The sequence below is a fragment of the Vitis riparia genome, chromosome 1 (assembly GCF_004353265.1).
Source record: "Vitis riparia cultivar Riparia Gloire de Montpellier isolate 1030 chromosome 1, EGFV_Vit.rip_1.0, whole genome shotgun sequence".
NCBI lineage: Eukaryota > Viridiplantae > Streptophyta > Magnoliopsida > Vitales > Vitaceae > Vitis > Vitis riparia.
The window spans coordinates 21,275,378-21,296,642 of record NC_048431.1 but is presented as its reverse complement, the minus strand read 5'-3'; the positions used below and the strand labels follow the sequence as shown (position 1 = coordinate 21,296,642).

The window sequence follows — 21,265 nt, the reverse complement described above, 5'->3', positions numbered from 1 at the left end:
AATGCAGAGTCTTTTAATTAATTACCAAAAATATAAAAATTATATAATTTTCTTCATAATGTTTTTAATATCATTAATAATTAATTAAATATTAAAAATTTATATATATATCATTATTTATTTTATATTGTTTAATACAATTGAATTAAATGGATCATATTTTAATACTAATATATATTTTAAAATTAGACATATTATAATCAAATATCATAATATTAGGTATAATTTAATAATAAATGTATACTTATAAAATTCATATTTTTATCGATGCATACGATATTATTATCAAATATGATAAATCATGTTATACATATATCAAAAATTTCAATAAAATAACTTTAAAATGTCTATTATACTTCTAATTATATTATTATGAGGTTTTTCTTGCATTTTCATGAGTTTTTAACAATTTTAAGCCTACCAATAATATCCACCGATATATCTCCGATATATCCAAAAATATCTCCGATATATCCGATATATCCATAAAATCGAATTACCGATATATCCGTGATTACCGATATTTTCATCCTTGGATAAGCCTTCGGTAGGTGGATCAAAATGCCTAAAAGCAGTCCCAAATGTTAAAATGTCTTCAAAATTTGAGTTTAAAAAAAAGGAAAAAAAAAAAAGAAAAAGAAAATATAAAATATTAGAAAAAACAATTTGGCGGGAAAATGGGAGCATAACGGGTAAAGAGGCGGATCCTGAGTGCGGCCACCCATCTCCATCCATGGAAACCGATTCGGATTCCGACTCCGACGCCTCTCACATTTCCGCCACTCCACCCAGAGACCGCAGTCCACCACCTCTACAGCAGGCGCCACGGCCACGGCCACGGCCACCTCCACCGCCGCCGCCGCCGCCGCCACTCTCCATTCTTCTCTCTTCAATCAAATCCAGAACTAAGGCTAGACCCTCCTCCACTGCAAAACCCAAACCATCTTCCAAGTCCAAAAAACCCTGCTTAAACTCTAATTCTAATCCTAACCATAACCATAACCATAACCCTAACCCTGACTCCATCCCCCCTCATCATCATCCTTTTTCCTTACCTAACCTTCGTTTTGCCGGTCAAAAGCATCCCATTTATGCAGTCAATTCATTTGAAACCCTTCCCGCCGGCTACTTCTCCAAGGTCGCGTCATTTTCTAAACTCCAAAAACCTTGCCCCAAACCAGATCCGGTGGAAAACGAGCCGTCTTTAGCTTCTGGGTTGACTCTGAAACAACCCCACGCTTGTGAGGCTGTTAGTACCGGGAGTGCAGTGAAATTTGTGAAGAAACATTGTAATTTGATCGGTTCTGATGTTAATCCCAAACCGGTGAAGCGGCCTAAGTGCGGTAGTGAAGGAAATTTTGTGAGGCTGAACATCAATGGCTATGGGCGAAAGTTTACAAACAAGGGCAAGAGAAAGAGTTACAATGCATCGAGTGGGGCTCGGCGAACATTTAGGAGAACTAAAAGAAAATCGAAAGCAGAAGGTGGAGCTGAAGAGGATGAAGATGGCTTGGTTTTGGAGACCCCAACAATGGAGAAGCAAGGGAGAGTAAAATTTGACGGTGAGTTGATTGAGGCGGCTGCGTTGGAGGTTCAGAATGAGGCGTCTGACGAGAAATTGGTGAAGTTGCTGGGGCTGACACATGGTTATGATTCGTTCCGGGATGGACAGTTGGAGGCAATTAGGATGGTGCTCGAGGGGAAATCAACAATGCTGGTTTTGCCAACGGGTGCTGGAAAATCACTGTGTTATCAGTTACCAGCATTGGTGTTACCAGGGATCACGCTGGTTGTGAGTCCGCTGGTAGCTTTGATGATTGATCAACTTAAACAGCTGCCTCCAATGATTCCGGGTGGTCTTTTGTCTAGCAGTCAGGTATTGATGTTCTCTCTGTGCTTCTATATCCTTATTTGTTTGATGGGTGGTGCGCGTTCAAACATTCTTCTTGTTTTAGTCAGCTGAAGAGACTTCTGAAACACTACGACAGCTTCGAGAAGGAACTATCAAGGTAATAGATCACCAATTTGAATGAAATTTTGGCTCCTTCATTTGTTTTCTTTTTATTTTTGTGCAAGTATACATTTGCAGCACAGTGGTTTTATTCTGATCTTCATGTGATTACTTCCCGTCCTTTTGTTATATAGATAATTTTGATGTATTAATAGAATATTGGTTTTGTCCTTTCCACTTGTGCCAAAGGCTAAGTTGTGCAGTTGATCTTTCAGGTTCTTTTTGTTTCACCTGAGAGGTTTCTAAATGCAGAGTTTTTGTCGATAGTTTCAGCCGGTCCACCTATATCACTTGTAGTGGTGGATGAAGCTCACTGTGTGTCTGAGTGGTGAGTGGTTGGAGTCCTTTTTCCTCCCTACATTTTGTTTTTTAATGACATTTTCCATGTGAAATCCATTCTCCTCCTCCCATCTTCTTCTACTAAAAACTTAAGCAGATTTTAAATATTTTTAACAGGTCACATAATTTTCGGCCTTCATATATGAGGCTGAGGGCATCCTTACTTCATGCTATGCTTAATGCTAAATGCATTCTTGCAATGACTGCAACTGCAACGAGCAGAACCCTGCATGCTGTTATGCATGCTCTGGAAATTCCAGCAGCCAATCTCATCCAGAAAGCCCAATTAAGGGAGAATTTACAGCTATTGGTATCTCTAAGTAAAAATAGGCAAGTTTGGATATGTTTTCTTTCCTATAACATTACTTGAATGTTTAGTCATCTGCTGAAATGATGTGCCATATCTTTGATTTAATAGGATGAAAGATTTGATGATGCTAATCAAGTCTCCTCCCTTTATTGAGGTTCAGAGTATCATTATTTACTGCAAATTTCAGGTATGTGTATACAGTTGTGTTCCATACACATACACACACACACACGCATATATATTGCTATGGTTTTTATTGTTTCTTCAAGATTATTCTCTGCATAATTAGACATTTTATTTAGTTTCCAGTTATGTCATTTGTGCACAGACTTGCCTGTCTTGATCATATATCATATACCTTTATCTTGTGTGCCATCCCCCTCTTTTAGATCAGTAGACTTTGCACCTTTTGCGGACAGGAACATATATAATTGACCTCCTTGCATGTTGATTTTGCAGTCTGAGACTGATTCAATAAGCAAATACTTATGTGATAACAATATCTCTGCAAAGGTTTGTTTCATACATTTCCCAGTTGCATTGCGTACAATTTCCTGCATGCAACTTGATTCTATTAATTAACATGGGACAATGTCATTTTAAATGGCTCTTTTAGAGTTACCACAGTGGCATACCAGCAAAGGACCGGAGTCGTACACAGGAGTTGTTTTGTTCCAACAAGATAAGAGTGGTGAGTCTTTCATGGATATGTTTTATCTTTTCCACTTTGGTATCACAGTAGAACCTAGCAAATACAACTATTATTTATTTTTTTCTCTTTAGGTTTCACAATGGATCATGTCAGATATAATTTTTGCTTTCAGAATAATTGACTTGCACTCTTTCTTGGTGGAAGGTTGTTGCAACTGTGGCATTTGGCATGGGCCTCAATAAGAGTGATGTTGGAGCTGTAAGAAGAGAAACCATACTCACAATTCTAGTGCTGTTTCTTTATGTCATTTTCACATGCACTATGAACTGATGCCTGATCATTAATTTAAGCAATATATTGGCATTCTTATGATCTGAGTTACACTGAACAGGCACCCTAAATTTATTGATATCATTCTTTATGAATATTTATTTATTGGACTGTATAGTGTCAGGTTCTGATATGTATACATTCCTTGGCATTCTTTTAATTTGTCATGTAGAAAATTAGTACTGAAGCTTCCTAAATGCTTCAATGTCAGGTTATACATTTCAGCTTACCAGAAAGCTTGGAGGAGTATGTTCAGGTGAATCTCTATTTTCCAATTACCAGTGAAATTGTTCTATGTCAGAGTTTGATAAAAGGAATGAGCAACATATTTGCAGGAGATTGGACGGGCTGGACGAGATGGGAATTTGTCTTATTGTCATCTTCTCTTTGATGATGTTACATATTTCAAGCTTCGCAGTCTGATGCACAGGTGTTTATATATATATATATAAATACATTTCTCTCTATCTTATTTTATGGATTAGAAAGATGTCTGATTTGACCACAATATTTTTTCTCAGTGATGGAGTGGATGAATATGCGGTAAATAGATTTCTATCCCAGGTTTTCAGCAATGGCACGGGCTCACCTGGGAAAGTTCATTCGATAGTCAAAGAAGCTGCATCTCGTAAATTTGATATGAAAGAAGAGGTCCTTGTCTTGTACTTTTCTTGCATCAATTCAGCAGTTCTGACTTGTTAGAAAGCATTAATCTGGCTAAAAAAGCTGGAGTTAGCAACATAAATTTCCTCTCTTCTTTTGAAAAATTTCTGTTGGTTGCATCATAGCGCATATTCAGCAAAAAAATATTTTCTGATGATCAAATTATTGACAATCCTAATAAAATATGTAAATTAATCAATGGCCTGTTCAAAAAGAACACATCATGTATTCTCCAGACAACAGGATCATCTCATTGTGCTGGGATTCCTCAAAAGGCTGAGTTTGGAGGAAAACAACAACAATGATAGCAACATGATTCTGTGCATGTATTAGTCCTTCATAATTGAGCCTATTCTACTGTTAGATTGGCTATATATTAGTTCTGTTCATATTACTTCACCTGTATTGAGAATAATGTTTACCAATTACAACTTTGTGCTTATTGATACTACATGTTTCCATCTACAATATATATATATATATATCATGTTCATGGTCGTAATACTAAACTAATTCCATGAGCCACCCCACAGTGCATTCTCAAATTTGCTCTTGCAGATCTGCAAATATAATGATGCTGTCTTGCTGGTTTTTTTTACTGGCAGGTGATGCTTACAATCTTAACGCACTTGGAGTTGGGTGAAGTACAATACTTGTCTTTACTTCCGCCATTAAATGTAACTTGCAGCTTAAACTTCCATAAGGTGGGTTGCAAATGTATTTTTGAATTTACATAATTTCTCCCTGATCCCCATTGCTCTACTCGCATTCCTTGATTAGATATGAGGATAATTAACTGAGGTTATTCGAGCCTTTCAGTGTGCTGTAACAGCACCTTTTGATGCTTTGGACATAAATTAGAGGGCACAAATCACATGAATCTGCTATCCATCTGACTCAACTCTTTCTTCCATCTCTTGTTACAATCAGGAATCTAGTAACATGAAATTTCTTGTTTAGTAACTTTACTTGCTAGTGAAGTCAGTCCCAAAATTTTTAATTGGCTACAAGATACATCATGGAACTCATAATTTGCTTGACTGCAGACTACCCCTGCTTTGCTTGCTGACTGGCATATTGTGGTTGCAGCAATTCTAAAGAAGTGAGTATTTTTTCTGGTTCTAATCACAGAAAGCAATCTAATGGTTTTAGGCTATAAAATTCTCAAAGATTAGGTTTTTGTTTTCAGGTCTGAAACTAAACAAGGGCACTATGTGTTTGACATACCCACTGTGGCAAACAGCATTGGGATTACAACTACTGATATTTTAAATCAGTTGCAGAACCTGAAGGTATGGAAAGTTCCATGCAGTTCATGGTCTCAGTAACTCTTATATCTGAGTTGATTGTTTTATTGTCATCCCCATTTATACCATTATAATATTTTTGCTTCAACATCAAGTCAGCAGCATGGTAATATACAAGATCAGATATAGCTTGCTTAAATTGTTGCATTTTCAAGCTTATCCCATGGAAGGTGCTTGAAATGGATCTCTGCAGGACAAAATGAATGAAGATGACAAAACGGTTTGTTAATTAACAAGTGTTGTTCAGCTAAGAGCTCCCATCTTCTGCAGTTGAACAGTCACAAGATGATACTTTTTCGAGTGGCATAAAGTAAACAATATGGCAAAGAAACTTTATTAGCAAAGGAAAGCTACAAAGTAACTGCCCGTGTTAATCTTTTAGGAACGATCCTCATCAAGAGTGAAGTGCAGATGCTAACTGCACATCATCAAGCAGGCAAAATTCATAAAGAATCTGTGCAAAATTTTACAAAAAAGAGTGGTGGGAGCTGAAATTATATGAGTTTAGTGACAATAAAACATTTAAGTTACCAGATTATCTAATCGTGAAGTTGTGGCCACCCAGGTTGTAAGTTGTATGCTTCAGAAGATAATTGGATAATTGCTTTGGAATGAGTTCAAGTGGTGCCAAGTGGGCCCTAAGACAACTTTAAGACTGTTATGGTACTTTTAAAAAATGATTATGCATAAACATAGATATGTGGACCAATTACTTCTCTAGTTCTTATGATTTTGACCATGTTAGATTGTTAGGTTATGCCTCTTTTTAGTTGACTATTTATGAAATTTTCTGTTTCCCCTCCTCTTTGTGAAATGATCTTAGTTGAAAGGAGAAATAACATACGAGATGAAGGATCCAGCCTATTGTTACACAATTGTGGATGTTCCTGGAGATCTTTGTTGCCTGGCAGCACATCTTACAAAATGGTTATCCGAGGTCGAAAGTTGTAAGGTGATTGGCTTTGTTGTTATTAATCCAAAAGTTCTTTCTTTATTCGAGATGAAGACAATTATAAATATAAAAGATATAATTTATCTATGATGGCTATTAGAACAAGAAAATGTTGTCTATTGTACACCATTTTGTGTTCTTTGCATGATATATGTTTATAACCCACCTATAAAACAACCGGTTCAGTTCTGTAGGCAACCTCTTGAATTCCTCAAATCATACTACAGAAAACCTAAGAATTCTCTCCCAACTTCACCTAGTAGGTATAATTGTTTTATCTTGTTTTGTTTGAATCCAAGGTTAAAAATAGTACATATCATCTTGTTATCATACTTCATTATAGCCCACTTAAGAAATCAACAGCGTAAGTGAACCTTACCACACACAAACTCAAGTTTGCATTTCTGGTTTTCATGAACATTCAACAGGCAGTCCTTTGGCCCCTATCATGCATCTTATAGTTTGTAGATATTCTTTGTCTCCTAGAAATTATATGCATTTTTTTTTGAATCAGGTACAAAAATTAGATACGATGTTTAATGCTGCTGTCTCAGCAGTGGAACTATGTGAGAAGAAGTGCGGCTGCCTTGGTGCCCAGCATACACCATGCTTGCAAAGAAAGATTTCAGATTACTTTAGTGGAGATGGTAATGGCGACATTCCTAATAAGATGGATCAAAGCAGGTTGATACAAATTATATGGATTATTATTATTTTCTTAGATGCATAAGTGAGCCTTACCACACACAAACTCAAGTTTGAATTTCTGGTTCTCGTGAACATTCAACAGGCAGTCCTTTGTCTCCTACAGATTATGTGCATTTTGTTTTAAGTTATCAAAAAAATTATTTTTGAAAAACCATATGTAAATATTACCATGGAGGGCCAAAAATAGTGCAACTCATGACAAATACACAATAGGCTATCCTAAAAGGCGTTTGTTCTCAATATAAGAAAGGAAGGAATTCACCCCTGATTCCTTGGAACAAGAGATCTAGTGGGCCAAGGAAAGGTGAAATTATGTTTGAGATTTTGCTTTGACAACTCTCCCCCAAACCTTCTCTTCCTTTCTTTCCATACAATCCACAGTAAGTGGACAGGAGCAACCCTCCAAATAGCTGTACTGTTCTTCCAGAAAAAATCTTGCCAGCCCCTAGGAGTTCCTTTTTTTATCTTTTGAAAACAGAGTCTCAACTGCCACTACCCAAAGGACCATAACCTAAAATGCACATTTCATTCAGGAAGCCAGTGGTCAAGAGTCTCCTTGAAATTTTTGCTCATATGGAACCATATGGTGAGAACCAGGTCTCATTTGCTTTTAGATGATCAATAATCAGGATTTTAGTTCAGAGTTTGAAACCCTGACTTTGGAAACTTTTTGGCTCACAACCACTGAGCCCAAGAAAGGGGCTGATTCAGCCAAAATGGGAACCTGAAACTTAAATATGCCACCACCCTCAGAAACAATTTTGAGCCTGGAATTTATTCCATCCCCTTCATCGGGCTTCTGACCCTATGAAGATGGTTTCCAATTGCCATATGTCCATGAATTGCTATGAACCATCACAACTTACATGATTTAGTCAATCCAGGTGAACTGCCTTGCATGTTCATATACATTTTTCCCTCTCCTTTTGGGCAGACCATACAATAGCAACTGCTTTTTAAATGTGGCTTTGGGTCTGTGTATTGCCACTTCATGCAAAAATGATGTGAACCGTTCAGTCACCAGTTCTCACCATGTAGAGAATAGGGAACAGGACTTGCACTGGGCAACGGCCTTGTGTCAAACTGTCGATGTACTGTTAATCATGACAATCATTTCTTGTGCGCATATGTTATTTCATCATATTGATAGAAGTATTGTTTATATTTGCAGCCCATTTTTGCGAGCAGATATAAAGGTAAGGGCTTCCTTAAGATATTGTACATAACAAAAATTATGTTTGTGATGTTTAAGAATTTCCTCTTTTGTCACAATAGGTATTTCTGCAGAGCAATTCACAGGTCAAGTTTACTCCCAGAGCTGTTGCAAGGATAATGCATGGCATTGCTAGCCCAGCCTATCCTTCTGCAACTTGGTCCAGAACTCATTTCTGGTATCTTTGAACAAACTTCTGTTTTCACTGAAATAACTAGCTTCAGTTCTGTTCCTATTAATATCAACCAACATAATTAAATTGAACTTATTATCAATAGGTTCGGTTTAGTTATGTTGGTTGATATCAACAGATTATTTTTACCTGAATAAAAAAAAGCTTCATATTTTGACTTTTTCTATTCAGCCAAAAAACAAACACCACCTAACGTTTTGGACCATTCATCACTAGTAATTGGTAGAAAACAAATGGACCAAGCAAGTTGAACACTTGGAACAAACCACAACTTAAATATGACATGCATGAACATAACATAAAGAATGAAGCTTGTTGCTCTTTAAGAAATGAGTGAAAAGATATTCTCCCTGCTTCAATTAACTGTAAGGTTAGATCTATTGTATAATGGGTCCTCCTGGTAGATTTCCTGAACGTCATAAATCAATAAACTATAACCATCAAAAGATGTGTTGTGGGATGGTCATGCCTCACTGTGATGGTTAGACCCCACAATAAGCCTTGGGATGAGTAAAAGGTCTCAGGATGGATGTGTTGTGGATGATTAAGTCCTATCCTAGGCCTTCAGATGGTTGAGTCCTATCCTAGGCCTTCAGATGGTTAAGCCTCTCGATGAGTGTGAATGAGTGTTACCACGAGCCACATAAAGAGGATTAGCTTGACATTACTGATAGCTGATTGGTTTTGAGATGAGATGGCTAATGGCTTGATCCTAACATAAAGGACTTAACTTCAATATCATGCTTACAAAAAAAAAAAGCATCATTTTATTTCCACATGGTGTGCTGATGTCCTCAATAATTTGTTCAAATTCACCTAGTACTTCTAATGGTTATGGCTCTTTATAAGTCACTATGCTAGGTCTTGTGTATGGGACAAAGTGTAGTCTAAGGTTGTTTCTTGTGCATAGTAACGGTTCAGGATTCTTCATTATGACCAAGGTAAGGTGCTTATGCGAATACTGGGATGCAGGGGTAGGTACATGCAGATGGACTTCCAAGTGGTAATGAAGGCAGCAAAGGCAGAGCTCATGAATTTTGTTGGAAAGGATGCACTCTAGCCAGAGTTAAACGATGGCATAGTTTCCTCTGAAGCAACTAACTTGGACGAGACCATTTTAGAAAAATAAGGTAAAAAATAGTTGGAATTATTAGTAACTGGTGAAAAGTTATGGCACTGTTTGGTAATAGTTTTCTATTCTTTAGAACAAAAAAAAAAAAAAAAAAATACGTTTGATAATAAGAAAACAGGAAACAATCTTCTGTTTTTAAAAACAAAAAACATGATATTTTCAGAAAACATTTTAAAGTTATTTTCAATTGTTTTCACTTGTTTTCTGAGTATTGTTTTAAAAATAATCATATAAATATGAAGAATGATTGAAAATAAAGCATTATATATAAAATTTATTTTTAAAACATAGAAATTGAGTTAAGAACTTTTTTTTGTTCTACAAAACATTTTGAAGACTGTTCTCTGAAAACTGTTTTTCAAAACTCATTTTGAAACATTTCCCAACAAGGACCTATGTTTTTAACAAAACAGGTTTTCATTGTTATTCTTATCATTAGTGTCTCTTTCCTTGCAGTTCTTGTGCAGTCTGGACCCCGAGTCAAATCATACAACATAAAGTAGAAAAAAAAAAGGTGGGGGGAAAGCCTGAATGTAGCATTGTTGTTGATCTTCCTGCATAAATTATTACACATGTAGTAAGTTATCCAGGCAAGCAGCTCCCAACAACCTCAATTTTTCATTACTTTCTAAAACAAGCTTTGTAACCCTTGTTATACTGCATATTTTTTCTATGTAGATAAAAGCTTGTTCTCCCATAGACCTTATAATTGGAATCAAAGATACACGAGTGCAAGGAAGAAACTGAAAATGAATAGTGTGAGAGGACAGCTTTCCTGTGGTGGTCAGTCTAATAGACAAGACTGCTGTGAAGATACATTGGGAAATGCAGTGTGTATGGGTGTTAAGTTTAAGAATGAGAGAGTTTTGGGGCCTCTCGAGTCTTTGACTGATCATGGCTACTGGTTGGCAAATAAAAAAATGGGGATTATTAGAGAGAATGTATTCTCATAAACAGGGTATAACTTATAAATGAGCATAATAGCTAGTTGACCAGGCTCATGTCAATGGAATCATGCCGCACGCAAGAGCCAAGAGGGAGGCGTGCCCAGTTGGTATTACAAGTTCAAGAAGCCTCTGCCTAATTTAATTGATTTACTTATTCTATTCCTTTTCTACATGCGGAAGAAGAAACCTAGTCAGCCTTCATAAATGGGCCAGGTCAAAGCATAAAAACCATACCAAATGAAAGTTCATCCATTTTTGTTCAACCCTACAAGTTGGAAATTCAAAGACTTTCCCGCGTGGGAAATGCTTCATTCAATTCTCTTTTGACGTCTTCTTTGATGATCTTATCTCTTCAAACTACTAACCATTACTACCTGTTTGGATCTGATTCTTAAAAACCATCCCCCAAGGCCAAATCAAATTCATAATTTTTTAAAAATAAATTAGTATTGAAAAAGGTTCATTTAATATAAAAGTTCTTTTGAACAATAGAAACAAAGTTTTTCCAAAAAAATAAAAAATAAAAAAATTACTATGATTAAGCATTAATGAGTCTCTAAGACAATTTTTGTTCCTAGGTTGGGTGAGGGGATCCCAAGGACCCCGTGCTAAGAATATTATTTGGGAAAGGGGAGAGGGGTGGTGGGTATATTCTAGAATAATGGGAACAAAGGGGGCATATTCAGTTGAATAGAAGATTAGAGAGAGACAGAAGAAGGAAGAGAGAAGGCAGCCAAAGACCGTTAGTTCAAAGAAAAAGAGAGGAGACCGAAAACAAACTCCTCTTATTTCTCAAATTTTTTGTCAGACCATCTCTCTATCTATCAATCAATCAATCATTCAATCTCGTCTGCGTGTTCCTGCCCTAGCCCCAGGGGAGGAGGATGATGAACCAGGACGCTGAGGCATCTTCTTCCACCACCACCTCTCATTACTCTTCTTCTTCCTCCATCCTCTCTAATTACCCGCTTCTCGCAGCTCTCCTCTCCTTCGTTCTTGCTCAAACCATCAAGGTCTTCACCTCCTGGTACTTCTTTCTCTCTTCCGATCTCCTTTTATTTTGTTTTGTTTGTTTTTTTTTTTCTTCTCATTTCTTGAATATGATCCGATCGTGGTTCCTTTTCTCATTCTTCATATTCTATCTTGTTCGTGGAGAGATCTGTCAGGATTTTTCACTCTGCGTCGAAGCTCCTTATAGGGCTATATTTTGATTTTGAACTATGGATCATTGATCAGAAATTTTTTTGCTTTTTGAAATCTTGGTGTTTTTGTGATTCCTTGAGTTTATTGCCATGTAGTTTATCCAAATAGAGGGAACATTCTGTGCAGTGTTTGATAGAATAAGAAGTTGGGACTATGGTGTTAATTTTGTACGACTGAGAACTTCTATTTACTGAAAGATAAGTCATCTTGTGAAGAAAATGAGGGCAAATTTGTGAGTTTGATTTGATAGTCTAAATCATACACTGAAAGCATGTTCAGTGTTCAATCAGTTATCTGGATCCAGCTTATTTTTTCCGTCTAATTTGTAGAGAAAATTACCATTCTGGTGATTACTATAATGGGTTACTGATTGCATTTATTGCTGAAAATTTCAGTGTTCTGAAATGAATTTGGTTACTCTTTGCTTTGATCAGTGAAATGGTCCAGCGAAGTCTTGTATATGGTTTACCCTAAGAGTCTTAAGATTTCAGAGATTTGCAGGTATAGGGATAGACGATGGGATCTCAAGCAACTTGTTGGGTCTGGTGGAATGCCATCGTCCCATTCTGCAACTGTTACAGCTCTTGCTGCAGCCATTGGGTTACAAGAAGGCTTTGGAGGATCAATGTTTGCAATATCATTGGTCATAGCATGCGTTGTATGATCTCTGTCTTCAACTTGAAATGCTTTTCTGAAAGAAATTGCCCATAGTTCAGTGCACCTTTTTTCTCTTCAAGTTTGTATATAGATGATTACCCTGTTACTTTGCTCAAACGTAGAAGAAAGTGAACAAGATGAAAAGCTAACTATTTCTGAAAAAACGAGCTTCAAATTTGTAATATTATCCATTCAGTTTGTTGTTTGAATGCACTGGAAAATAAAATTCCTTTTTATATGATGTAGGGTGAAATCTTTTGCCTATTTTTTGCTAAGTTACAAGCTATTATGTCTTTCCCCAGAACCTCAACTTGCATCCTGTTTTACCTTCCCCTCTTCCTTACAATGCTGTTTACTTGAACAAATCATACCACTGCTTCTTGCTTGTAGTCATTAATCTTTCTTTAGATGATTAAATCACCTCAACTTGAACCATACCTCTCCTCGCTTGTGCAGTCATTGACTTAGGTGCACACAACCCGATCAGCTAAACTGATACTATTTTAGTTTCATTCCAATTTTTCTTATGAAGAAAAAAGGAGGTAGCTAGAAGAGGAGGAGAATACTTCACCCATCATTGGCAGCTTCAATATTCTCTTATAGATTAAAGTCAATTATAACACCAGAACCAGCAGTTGACCACCATGCCTTCACTAGCACCATCTCACCACTTTTTCTGTCACCACTATCACTACTTCTCCCACCTCCACATCAACAATCAAGACCACCTCCATCAGTAAGGCTGTTGTGCAGTATGCACTATGATCACTGCTACACTTGCCCTTCTATCACCACAGCAGAGTCACATTGTGTACAGGCATTCTGTGTGCTCAGTTCACTATTATCTTAAAATGGAAGTTTGTGGTTGTCTTTTATATGCAGCACTTCTATTGATGTTTGAGCCAGCTCTTGCGTCGGGGCTTATCACTGAAGTTATTGTTTGATTAGTTCTTCATCTTATTCATGTTAATGAATATTTGCCCATAGTGTCAATAGCTTGGTGAGTCCTTATGTTCAAGAATTCTGTGGCAGGTTATGTATGACGCATTTGGTGTGAGATTACAGGCTGGACGTCAAGCAGAGGTTTGATGCTCTCTCTCTCTCTCTCTCTCATATGCAGCTGCATGAACATCTTGTGTATATTTTATTTGATTTCTTTTTTCAAATTTTGGAACTGGATATTCTTCAGGTTCTGAATCAAATTGTTTATGAGCTCCCTGCTGAGCATCCTCTGGCTGAAAGCAGACCACTGCGGGAACTTCTTGGCCACACCCCTCCTCAGGTTTGGTCATTGCACTAGATTACCTTTGCATCTAAATTGATATCCTACATAACATATCAATTATCATTGACAGTAATGATCAAAATATTCTGCAAATGAATCAATAATGATCTTTGTAAGAATTACAAGATGAAATTCAAATCCTGAAATTTACTATAATAGACTGAAACTATTTGTGAACATTAGGTTTTTTCCTAGAAGCATTATGATCAATGAGAAACAGATTTGTGATTAAGAACGAAAGGGGGGAAAACCCAACAACAACAACAACCTTACATTCACAGTATCCTCCCAAGTAGTAAGTTAGTAACTACTGAAAGTGAATGTTTGTGCTACTTAGCATACATTTAATTTCTCCTCCTAGAGCTTTAGCTTTGAAAAGTTGGAACCTAAGGAATAAAAGAAGAGTTAGTTGGGAACAGGTATGCAAGCCCAAGTTGGAAGGGCAACGGAGAGCAATGCTCTTTGGCACAAGGCAATATTGAGTATCCATGGGACTCATCCCAATGGTTGGTATGCAAACATTGTTGTCAAATGGTCACATCAGTGCCATGGAAAGCAATTGCACAAGGTTTCCAAGAATTCTCATGTCTTACCTAGTTTATGGTGGGGAATGGGGCAAGGATTTGTTTTTGGGAAGACTTGTGGTGAGAGAATCAACCTCTTTGTTTTCAATTTCCAATTCTTTTTAGAGTTGTGATAGTTAGTGTTAAGAGAGAGAGAGAAGAAAACCTTGATTCTCATTCATTGTGTCTACTTACAATTGAGAAAATATATATATACAAGGCTAGGAGTCCTAACTACCATACATGTGACCTATATTAAAAAGGAAAGATTGTACACTATAAATTTATTATATTCAACACTCCCCCTCAAGCTGGAGCATATACGTCATATGCACCAAGCTTGTTACAAATGTATTTAATCCTAGGACCTCTGAGAGATTTAGTGAAGATGTCTGCTAGTTGATTATTTGAATTAACAACACTTGTAGCAACACATCCTGATGCGATCTTCTCTTTAATGAAGTGACAGTCAACTTCAATATGTTTGGTCATTTCATGAAAGATTGGATTGGATGCAATATGTAATGCGGCCTGGTTATCACAGATGAGTTTCATCTGTTCATCCTTTCCAAATCTCAACTCTCGAAGAAGATGTCTCAACCATATGAGTTCACATGTTGCCAAAGCCATATCTTGATACTCAGCTTCAGCACTAGATCTGGCCACTACATCTTGTTTCTTACTCTTCCAAGATATTAGATTACCTCCAATAAAAACACAGTACCCTGAAGTGGAACGTCTATCTGTGGGTGAGCCAGCCCAATCTGCATCTGTGTAACCAACAACCTGAGTATGACCTTTGTTCTCGTACAACACACCTTGGCCTGGTGTACTTTTGATATATCGAAGAATGCGGATTACGGCATCCCAATGGCTATCACATGGTGACTATAGGAATTGACTAACAACACTCACAGGAAAAGAAATGTCTGGAAGAGTAATGGTGAGATAGTTCAATTTATCTACGAGCCGTCGATATCTCCCAGGGTCTCCTAAAGGCTCCCCTTGTCTTGGTACAAGTTTGACATTCGGATCCATAAGTGTGTCTATCGGTTTACAGTTTAACATACCGGTTTCTTCCAGGATGTCTAAAGCATACTTCCTTTGGGAAAGGACCACACCGGAATTGGATTGAGCTATCTCAATTCCCAAGAAATGCTTGAGTTTCCCCAAGTCTTTGGTCTGAAAGTGGGTAAAAAGATGTTGCTTTAGTTTCTGAATACCATCCTGATCACTGCCTATAATGACGATGTCGTCCACATAAACAACCAGATAAATACACTGCCCCAAGGAGTTATGATGATAGAAAACTGAATGGTCTGCTGTACTGCGAAGCATGCCAAACTCTAGAACAACAGAACTAAAACGGCCAAACCATGCTCGAGGAGATTGTTTCAAGCCATATAGAGAATGACGTAACCTGCACACTAAACCAGACTCCTCCTGAGCAACAAAACCAGGAGGTTGCTCCATATAAACTTCCTCAGCAAGATCACCATGAAGGAAGATATTTTTAATATCCAACTGATAAAGAGGCCAAGAACACATAGCAGCCATGGAGAGAAGCAAGCGGACAGAAGCAATCTTGGCAACAGGGGAGAATGTGTCACCATAATCAGAACCATAAACCTGAGTATAGCCTTTAGCAACTAAGCGGGCCTTAAGGCGATCAACTTGACCATCAGGACCAACCTTAACTGCATAGACCCAACGACAGCCAACTGTAGATTTACCAGAGGGTAAAACAACAAGATCCCAAGTGCCATTAGAGTGTAGAGCATCCATTTCATCCACCATTGCCTGTCACCAGCCTGGATGGGAAAGAGCTTCATGGGTGCTCTTTGGAAGAGAAATAGAGGATATAGCAGAAACAAAAGCAGAATAGGGTGAAGATAATTGATGATAACTCAAAAAATTGTAAATAGGATGAGGATTACGAGTAGAGCGAGTACCTTTCCGAATAGCAATGGGTAAATCATCAGGAGAAGGCAGAGTCGGGGCAGGAGAAGCCGAAGGGATAGGAAGTGAGTCAGCAGGTGCCTCAGCAAAAGGGAGAGGAGCAGCGACACGAGGGCGACGATGATAAACCTGAAGTGGTCGAGGAGACACAACATCAGATGAGGAGACAATGGGAAGGGGCAAGACTTTAGAAATAGGAAGAGACTCAGAAGTGGTGGAAAAAAATGGTGAGTCCTCAAAGAAAGTGACATCAGCGGAGATAAAGTATCGATGAGTCTCAAGGGAATAACAGCGATAACCCTTTTGAAATCTGGAATATCCCAAGAAGAGGCACTTCATGGCTTTGGCGGAAAGCTTGTCCTGTCTAGGAGTGAGAATATAAACAAAACAAGTACAACCAAAGACACGAGGAGGAAGGAAATAAAGTGGTTGGTCAGGGAAGAGAAGGAAATGAGGAATCTGATCATGTAAAACAGAGGAGGGCATACGATTAATTAAATAACAAGCGTTAAGAACAGCGTTCCCCCAAAAACGAAAAGGAACATTACTATGGAGGAGGATAGTACGAGCTGTCTCAACAAGATGTCGATTCTTGCGTTCAGCTACCCCATTTTGTTGAGTAGTATGAGCACAAGAAGACTGATGAAGAATCCCATTATGAGACATAAATGAAGGAAATGGAGCTGAAAAATATTCCCTAGCATTATCACTACGTAACACACGAATAGAAATATTGAACTGGGTCTGGATTTCAGCATAAAATTTCTGAAAAATAGAGAATAACTCAGCTCGATTTTTCATTAAAAATAACCAAGTACATCGAGAATAGTCATCAATGAAAGTGACAAAATACTGAAATCCTAAAGTACACGCAGTCCGACAAGGACCCCAAACATCAGTGTGGACAAGCTCAAAAGGAAACTTTGCCCGATTATTCAAACGCTTTGGGAACGAGACACGAGTATGTTTCCCAAGCTGACATGACTCACACGAAAGCGACGACAAAGTGGAAAAACGAGGGACCATCTTCTGGAACTTGGAGAGACTAGGGTGGCCCAAACGACTGTGAATGAGGAGAGGAGCATCAGTGGAAATGCAAACTGTAGGAGATGAATCCGAGGTGAGGTGATAGAGGCCTTGAGACTCACGTCCTATGCCAATCGTCTTCCCCGTACTCCGGTCCTGCAAGGTCACAAATTTATCAGAAAAGGTAATAGAGCAATTAAGAGTACGCATGATTTTGCTGATGGAAATAAGATTAAAAAGACATTCAGGAGTATAAAGGACAAATGTGAGAGGTAGAGAAGGCAGAGGTAGGGCCAAACCAATACCTTTAGCTATAGTTTGAGAACCATTAGCTAAGGTAACAGTAGGTAAATCAGAGGTAAGAGTAATAGAGGAGAAAAGATCCTTATTACCAGATAGGTGATCAGAAGCTCCAGAATCTAGAATCCAGGGTCCAAGAGAAGATGTGTGGGTAAGGCAGGCAGAAGCATTACCAGGCTGGGCAACAGAGGCAACAGAAGCCTGAGATGCCTGAGATGCGGAGGAGCTTGGAGGCTAAGGCAGCTGAGAATCAGAGGACTGGGCCACATGGGCAGTGCGAGGAGGCCGTCCATGTAACTGATAGCAACGATCGCGAGTGTGGCCAAGTTTATTGCAATAGGTGCAATGAGGACGTTGGCCTCTACCTCGGTTACCACTGCGTCCTCCTCGAGAGGTAGTGTGAGAAACTAACACAGAAGAATCTGAAATGCTATCAGATGGCAAAGTCTGAGTGGACGAGATACGAAGGAGGCAAGCAAACACATCATCCAAGGACGGAACTGATGAACTACCAAGAATTTGATCGCGAACAGGCTCAAGATCAGGACGGAGGCCAATAAGAGTAAGGACCATGAAGAACTTATCAAGCTGTGTTTGTTGAGCCCCAACATCAGGAGTAAGAGGCATCACAGTCAAGAACTCCTCCTTAAGAGAGGCAATCTGGCCAATATAAGTAGATAGATCCAAGTCCTGTTGATTGATATGGACAATAGCAGAAGCCACCTTATAAAGACGTTGTATATGATTCGTGTATAATCCTTTGGCCTGAATCCAAAATTTAAAACAAGTTTTGTAGGCCCGAAGATGAAGAAGGATCTTGGGATCAACGGATTGCCATAATACACTACATAACTGCGCATCTATCTTTCTCCATTGTATGCGCTCAACCTCAGGGATATCTGCCTCCTGTGTAACCAAGTGATCCTCATATCCTTGTCCCATAAACCAAAGTTCAACAGAGGCAGACCAAGAAAGATAATTTTCACTGCCAACCAATTTCTCCGAAGTAATCATAGGAGATCCAGATATGACAGAGGAAAAAATGGAAGTTTTAGTGGCCATATCCACTTATCTGGAGAATGAAGTATATTTGGATCGAAGAGAGCCCTAATACAGCTTCAGATGCAGCTGAAGAAGGAAAAACCGAAGAATCGCCCGTGTGAGAGACCAAATGGAAAAGAAAAACAACTGTGGCACCACCGGAAAGGTAGAAGAACACTTCCCAAGGCACGTGCAGGGATTGGGGTTGAGAAAAAATAGCCGGAGGACGCCGGAAAAACTGTTCGGAGGGCCGGCGGAGGCAAAAGAACCCCAAAAGAGGCACGTGCAGGGCTCGGATGGCAAAAACAGGTATGAAGGGTGGCTAGTCGGCGTCAGGCGAGGCTGGAGGAGGAAGTGCGTCGCCGGAAAGTGGCTCACGCGCCCTCACGCGCCGGCGCGTGAGATGTAGTCGCCGGCCGGAAAAATGCGTATGGCTGGCGCGTGGGTGGTTTTCTGGCTCCGGTACTTTGGGAAAAATTGTAGATCTCCTCGAAGCGCTCCTTGCGGTGTGGGAAAAAGACGTCGCCGGAAAAGTCGCGGGCGATGAATGTTTTCTGACGACGATTCGACCGACCCGAAAGCTTTGAGGTCTGGGGAAGGTGACCGGAATGAAACACGGTTACAGGAAGGTTTCCCGGAATTGATGAAACAGGGAAACTGAAAAAAATTAGGTTTTCTCCCTTGGCTCTGATACCATGTTAAGAGAGAGAGAGAAGAAAACCTTGATTCTCATTCATTGTGTCTACTTACAATTGAGAAAATATATATATACAAGGCTAGGAGTCCTAACTACCATACATGTGACCTATATTAAAAAGGAAAAATTGTACACTATAAATTCATTATATTCAACAGTTAGAAATGCCCCAGTGTCATCTATTGTTGGTTCCTCTCTTCCTTTTTCATGAAACCTTAACTTTCACTATAACCGTACCAATTTGAAAATAGAAGACCTAGAAAGACTCATGTCCCTTCTTTTTCATGTATCTCTGAGATTCTTTGTCCTTGATATGAGAGATTAGTTTCCATCTTTTTCAGGTATATTCACTGTAAAATCATTCCTCTCAGCTCTGTCCAATTTGCCAGCTCCATTTCCTTTCTCTCCATCATAACTCATTTGGCAATCTAAAGCCCTATCTAAGGTCAAGGCCTTCACGTGTGGCTAATGGCCAACAGGAAGGTCAATACTAACAACATGCTACAGGTGAGAAGACCTCACAAAAAACTTAGTCCTGAATGTTGTGTTGTGTGTATGAGGAGCGGTGAATTGGTTGATCATCTCTTTTCACACTATGTGACAACTTTGGCGTGATGGCATGTTTTATTCAGCATAGCTAGACTAAGATTGGGTCCCTTCTAGGAGCTTTATGACATGATGACCATTTCCAATATAGGTATTAGGAGTACAAGTAGGGGTAGAACTCTTTGGAAAAGTGCATGTCTCATATTGATATGAATAGTGTGGCAGGAAAGAAATGGAAAGATTTTTTGGGATAAGTGGAGAGGTTTAGAGACAATATGGAACTTAGTATATTTTTATTCCTCTTTTGGGGCTTCAACAACTTCAGCTTCAAGGGCACTCCTTTGACCTATCATTATTTTTCAATTCAATTGGAGTTTGGTGTGTAATAAAGGGTTAAAAGTGCAAATCCTGGAGCAAAGATTCTGTGTTTTTGTAGATGTATTGTTCCCTAAAGAAAGTAGAACCACATGTTCTTTGTGTGTTGAGGTTATATAGGTAACATTGTATTTATCTATTCTTTTGATAAGAGTTTGTATATATGCAAAGGATTTCTCATCCTTCTCATGTATTACAAATTACCATTCAATGAACTTTATTTTTTTGAAAAGGGAATTAGAATCTAAGGTCCCCCCATAAATCCCAATGCCTTATAACCCAGCAGTTCCAATAATGTCATGTTCCAATATTTTATTTATTTTGTCCCTGTTTTTTCTTCCCTTTTTAAATCCTAAACTGTTTCCAAATTCCTCCTATAATTTCTGGATTGGTGCCTTCTCTAATGCTAAATTTTAGAGCATGCTACAGCCTGTAGGTTTAGAATATTTTACAGAAGCTTTTGATTCATGGGATTAGGTGGGATGGAAGATTGAAAAAAGTATATCAAAATATTAAAATGTAGAGAAATGGTGAGTTTTTATTTTTATTATAGTCTGGTCGATGTTTTTGTTGCTGAATTTCCTATTCTGGTGCAGGTTATTGCTGGTGCAGTGCTGGGACTTACCACAGCATCTATTGCCTATTTGATTGTGATGGCTCGAAGTCGAGCTTGACGCCCAGATAGATCAGTAGATATCATGTCTTGGGACTGAATCGGATCTCGCAAATCTGTCATGAGAAAAAAAAAAAAAAAAAAGGTTCTTAACATGTGAATTTCAACCATTTATCATCTATGATTCAGTTAGCACATTGCATTGAAGTGCCGTCATTTCCATTTGAACTTTAGTACAGGAAC

At 38.4% G+C, this 21,265-nt stretch overlaps 2 protein-coding genes across 3 annotated transcripts; both read left to right on the top strand.

Moving 5' to 3' along the window:
• The first annotated feature begins 699 nt into the window (after positions 1-699).
• Positions 700-11,285, top strand: LOC117919265 (ATP-dependent DNA helicase Q-like 5). Of its 2 annotated transcripts, none has more exons than XM_034836409.1 (21): positions 700-1,876; positions 1,956-2,009; positions 2,227-2,339; positions 2,468-2,680; positions 2,769-2,847; positions 3,120-3,173; positions 3,277-3,351; positions 3,517-3,570; positions 3,854-3,898; positions 3,978-4,072; positions 4,164-4,293; positions 4,911-5,009; positions 5,352-5,407; positions 5,495-5,597; positions 6,436-6,564; positions 7,079-7,248; positions 8,444-8,468; positions 8,548-8,663; positions 9,651-9,808; positions 10,267-10,324; positions 10,489-11,285. In XM_034836409.1, the coding sequence occupies exons 1-19, from the start codon at positions 734-736 to the stop codon at positions 9,736-9,738; spliced, it is 2,841 nt and encodes a 946-aa protein (XP_034692300.1). In that variant the 5' UTR covers positions 700-733; the 3' UTR covers positions 9,739-9,808; positions 10,267-10,324; positions 10,489-11,285. The 2 variants fall into 2 exon arrangements, with proteins under 2 accessions (XP_034692300.1, XP_034692293.1); XM_034836402.1 differs by having other exon boundaries at positions 10,267-10,387.
• A 146-nt stretch (positions 11,286-11,431) lies between these two features.
• On the top strand, positions 11,432-21,229 carry LOC117919276 (uncharacterized membrane protein YuiD). Its single transcript, XM_034836419.1, has 5 exons — positions 11,432-11,784; positions 12,462-12,618; positions 13,650-13,700; positions 13,807-13,899; positions 21,006-21,229. The coding sequence occupies exons 1-5, from the start codon at positions 11,642-11,644 to the stop codon at positions 21,081-21,083; spliced, it is 522 nt and encodes a 173-aa protein (XP_034692310.1). The 5' UTR covers positions 11,432-11,641; the 3' UTR covers positions 21,084-21,229.
• Positions 21,230-21,265: the final 36 nt, after the last annotated feature.

Bases quoted from the DNA above. Each gene is read 5' to 3' on its own strand.
- LOC117919265 (XM_034836409.1), top strand. From the start codon at position 734: ATGGAAACCGATTCGGATTCCGACTCCGACGCCTCTCACATTTCCGCC. The intron at 3,571-3,853 runs GTAAGAAGAGAA...CTTCAATGTCAG, and splicing joins ATAAGAGTGATGTTGGAGCT to GTTATACATTTCAGCTTACC. The intron at 5,010-5,351 runs GTGGGTTGCAAA...GCTTGACTGCAG, and splicing joins GCAGCTTAAACTTCCATAAG to ACTACCCCTGCTTTGCTTGC.
- LOC117919276 (XM_034836419.1), top strand. From the start codon at position 11,642: ATGATGAACCAGGACGCTGAGGCATCTTCTTCCACCACCACCTCTCAT. The intron at 12,619-13,649 runs GTATGATCTCTG...ATTCTGTGGCAG, and splicing joins CATTGGTCATAGCATGCGTT to GTTATGTATGACGCATTTGG. The intron at 13,701-13,806 runs GTTTGATGCTCT...GATATTCTTCAG, and splicing joins AGGCTGGACGTCAAGCAGAG to GTTCTGAATCAAATTGTTTA.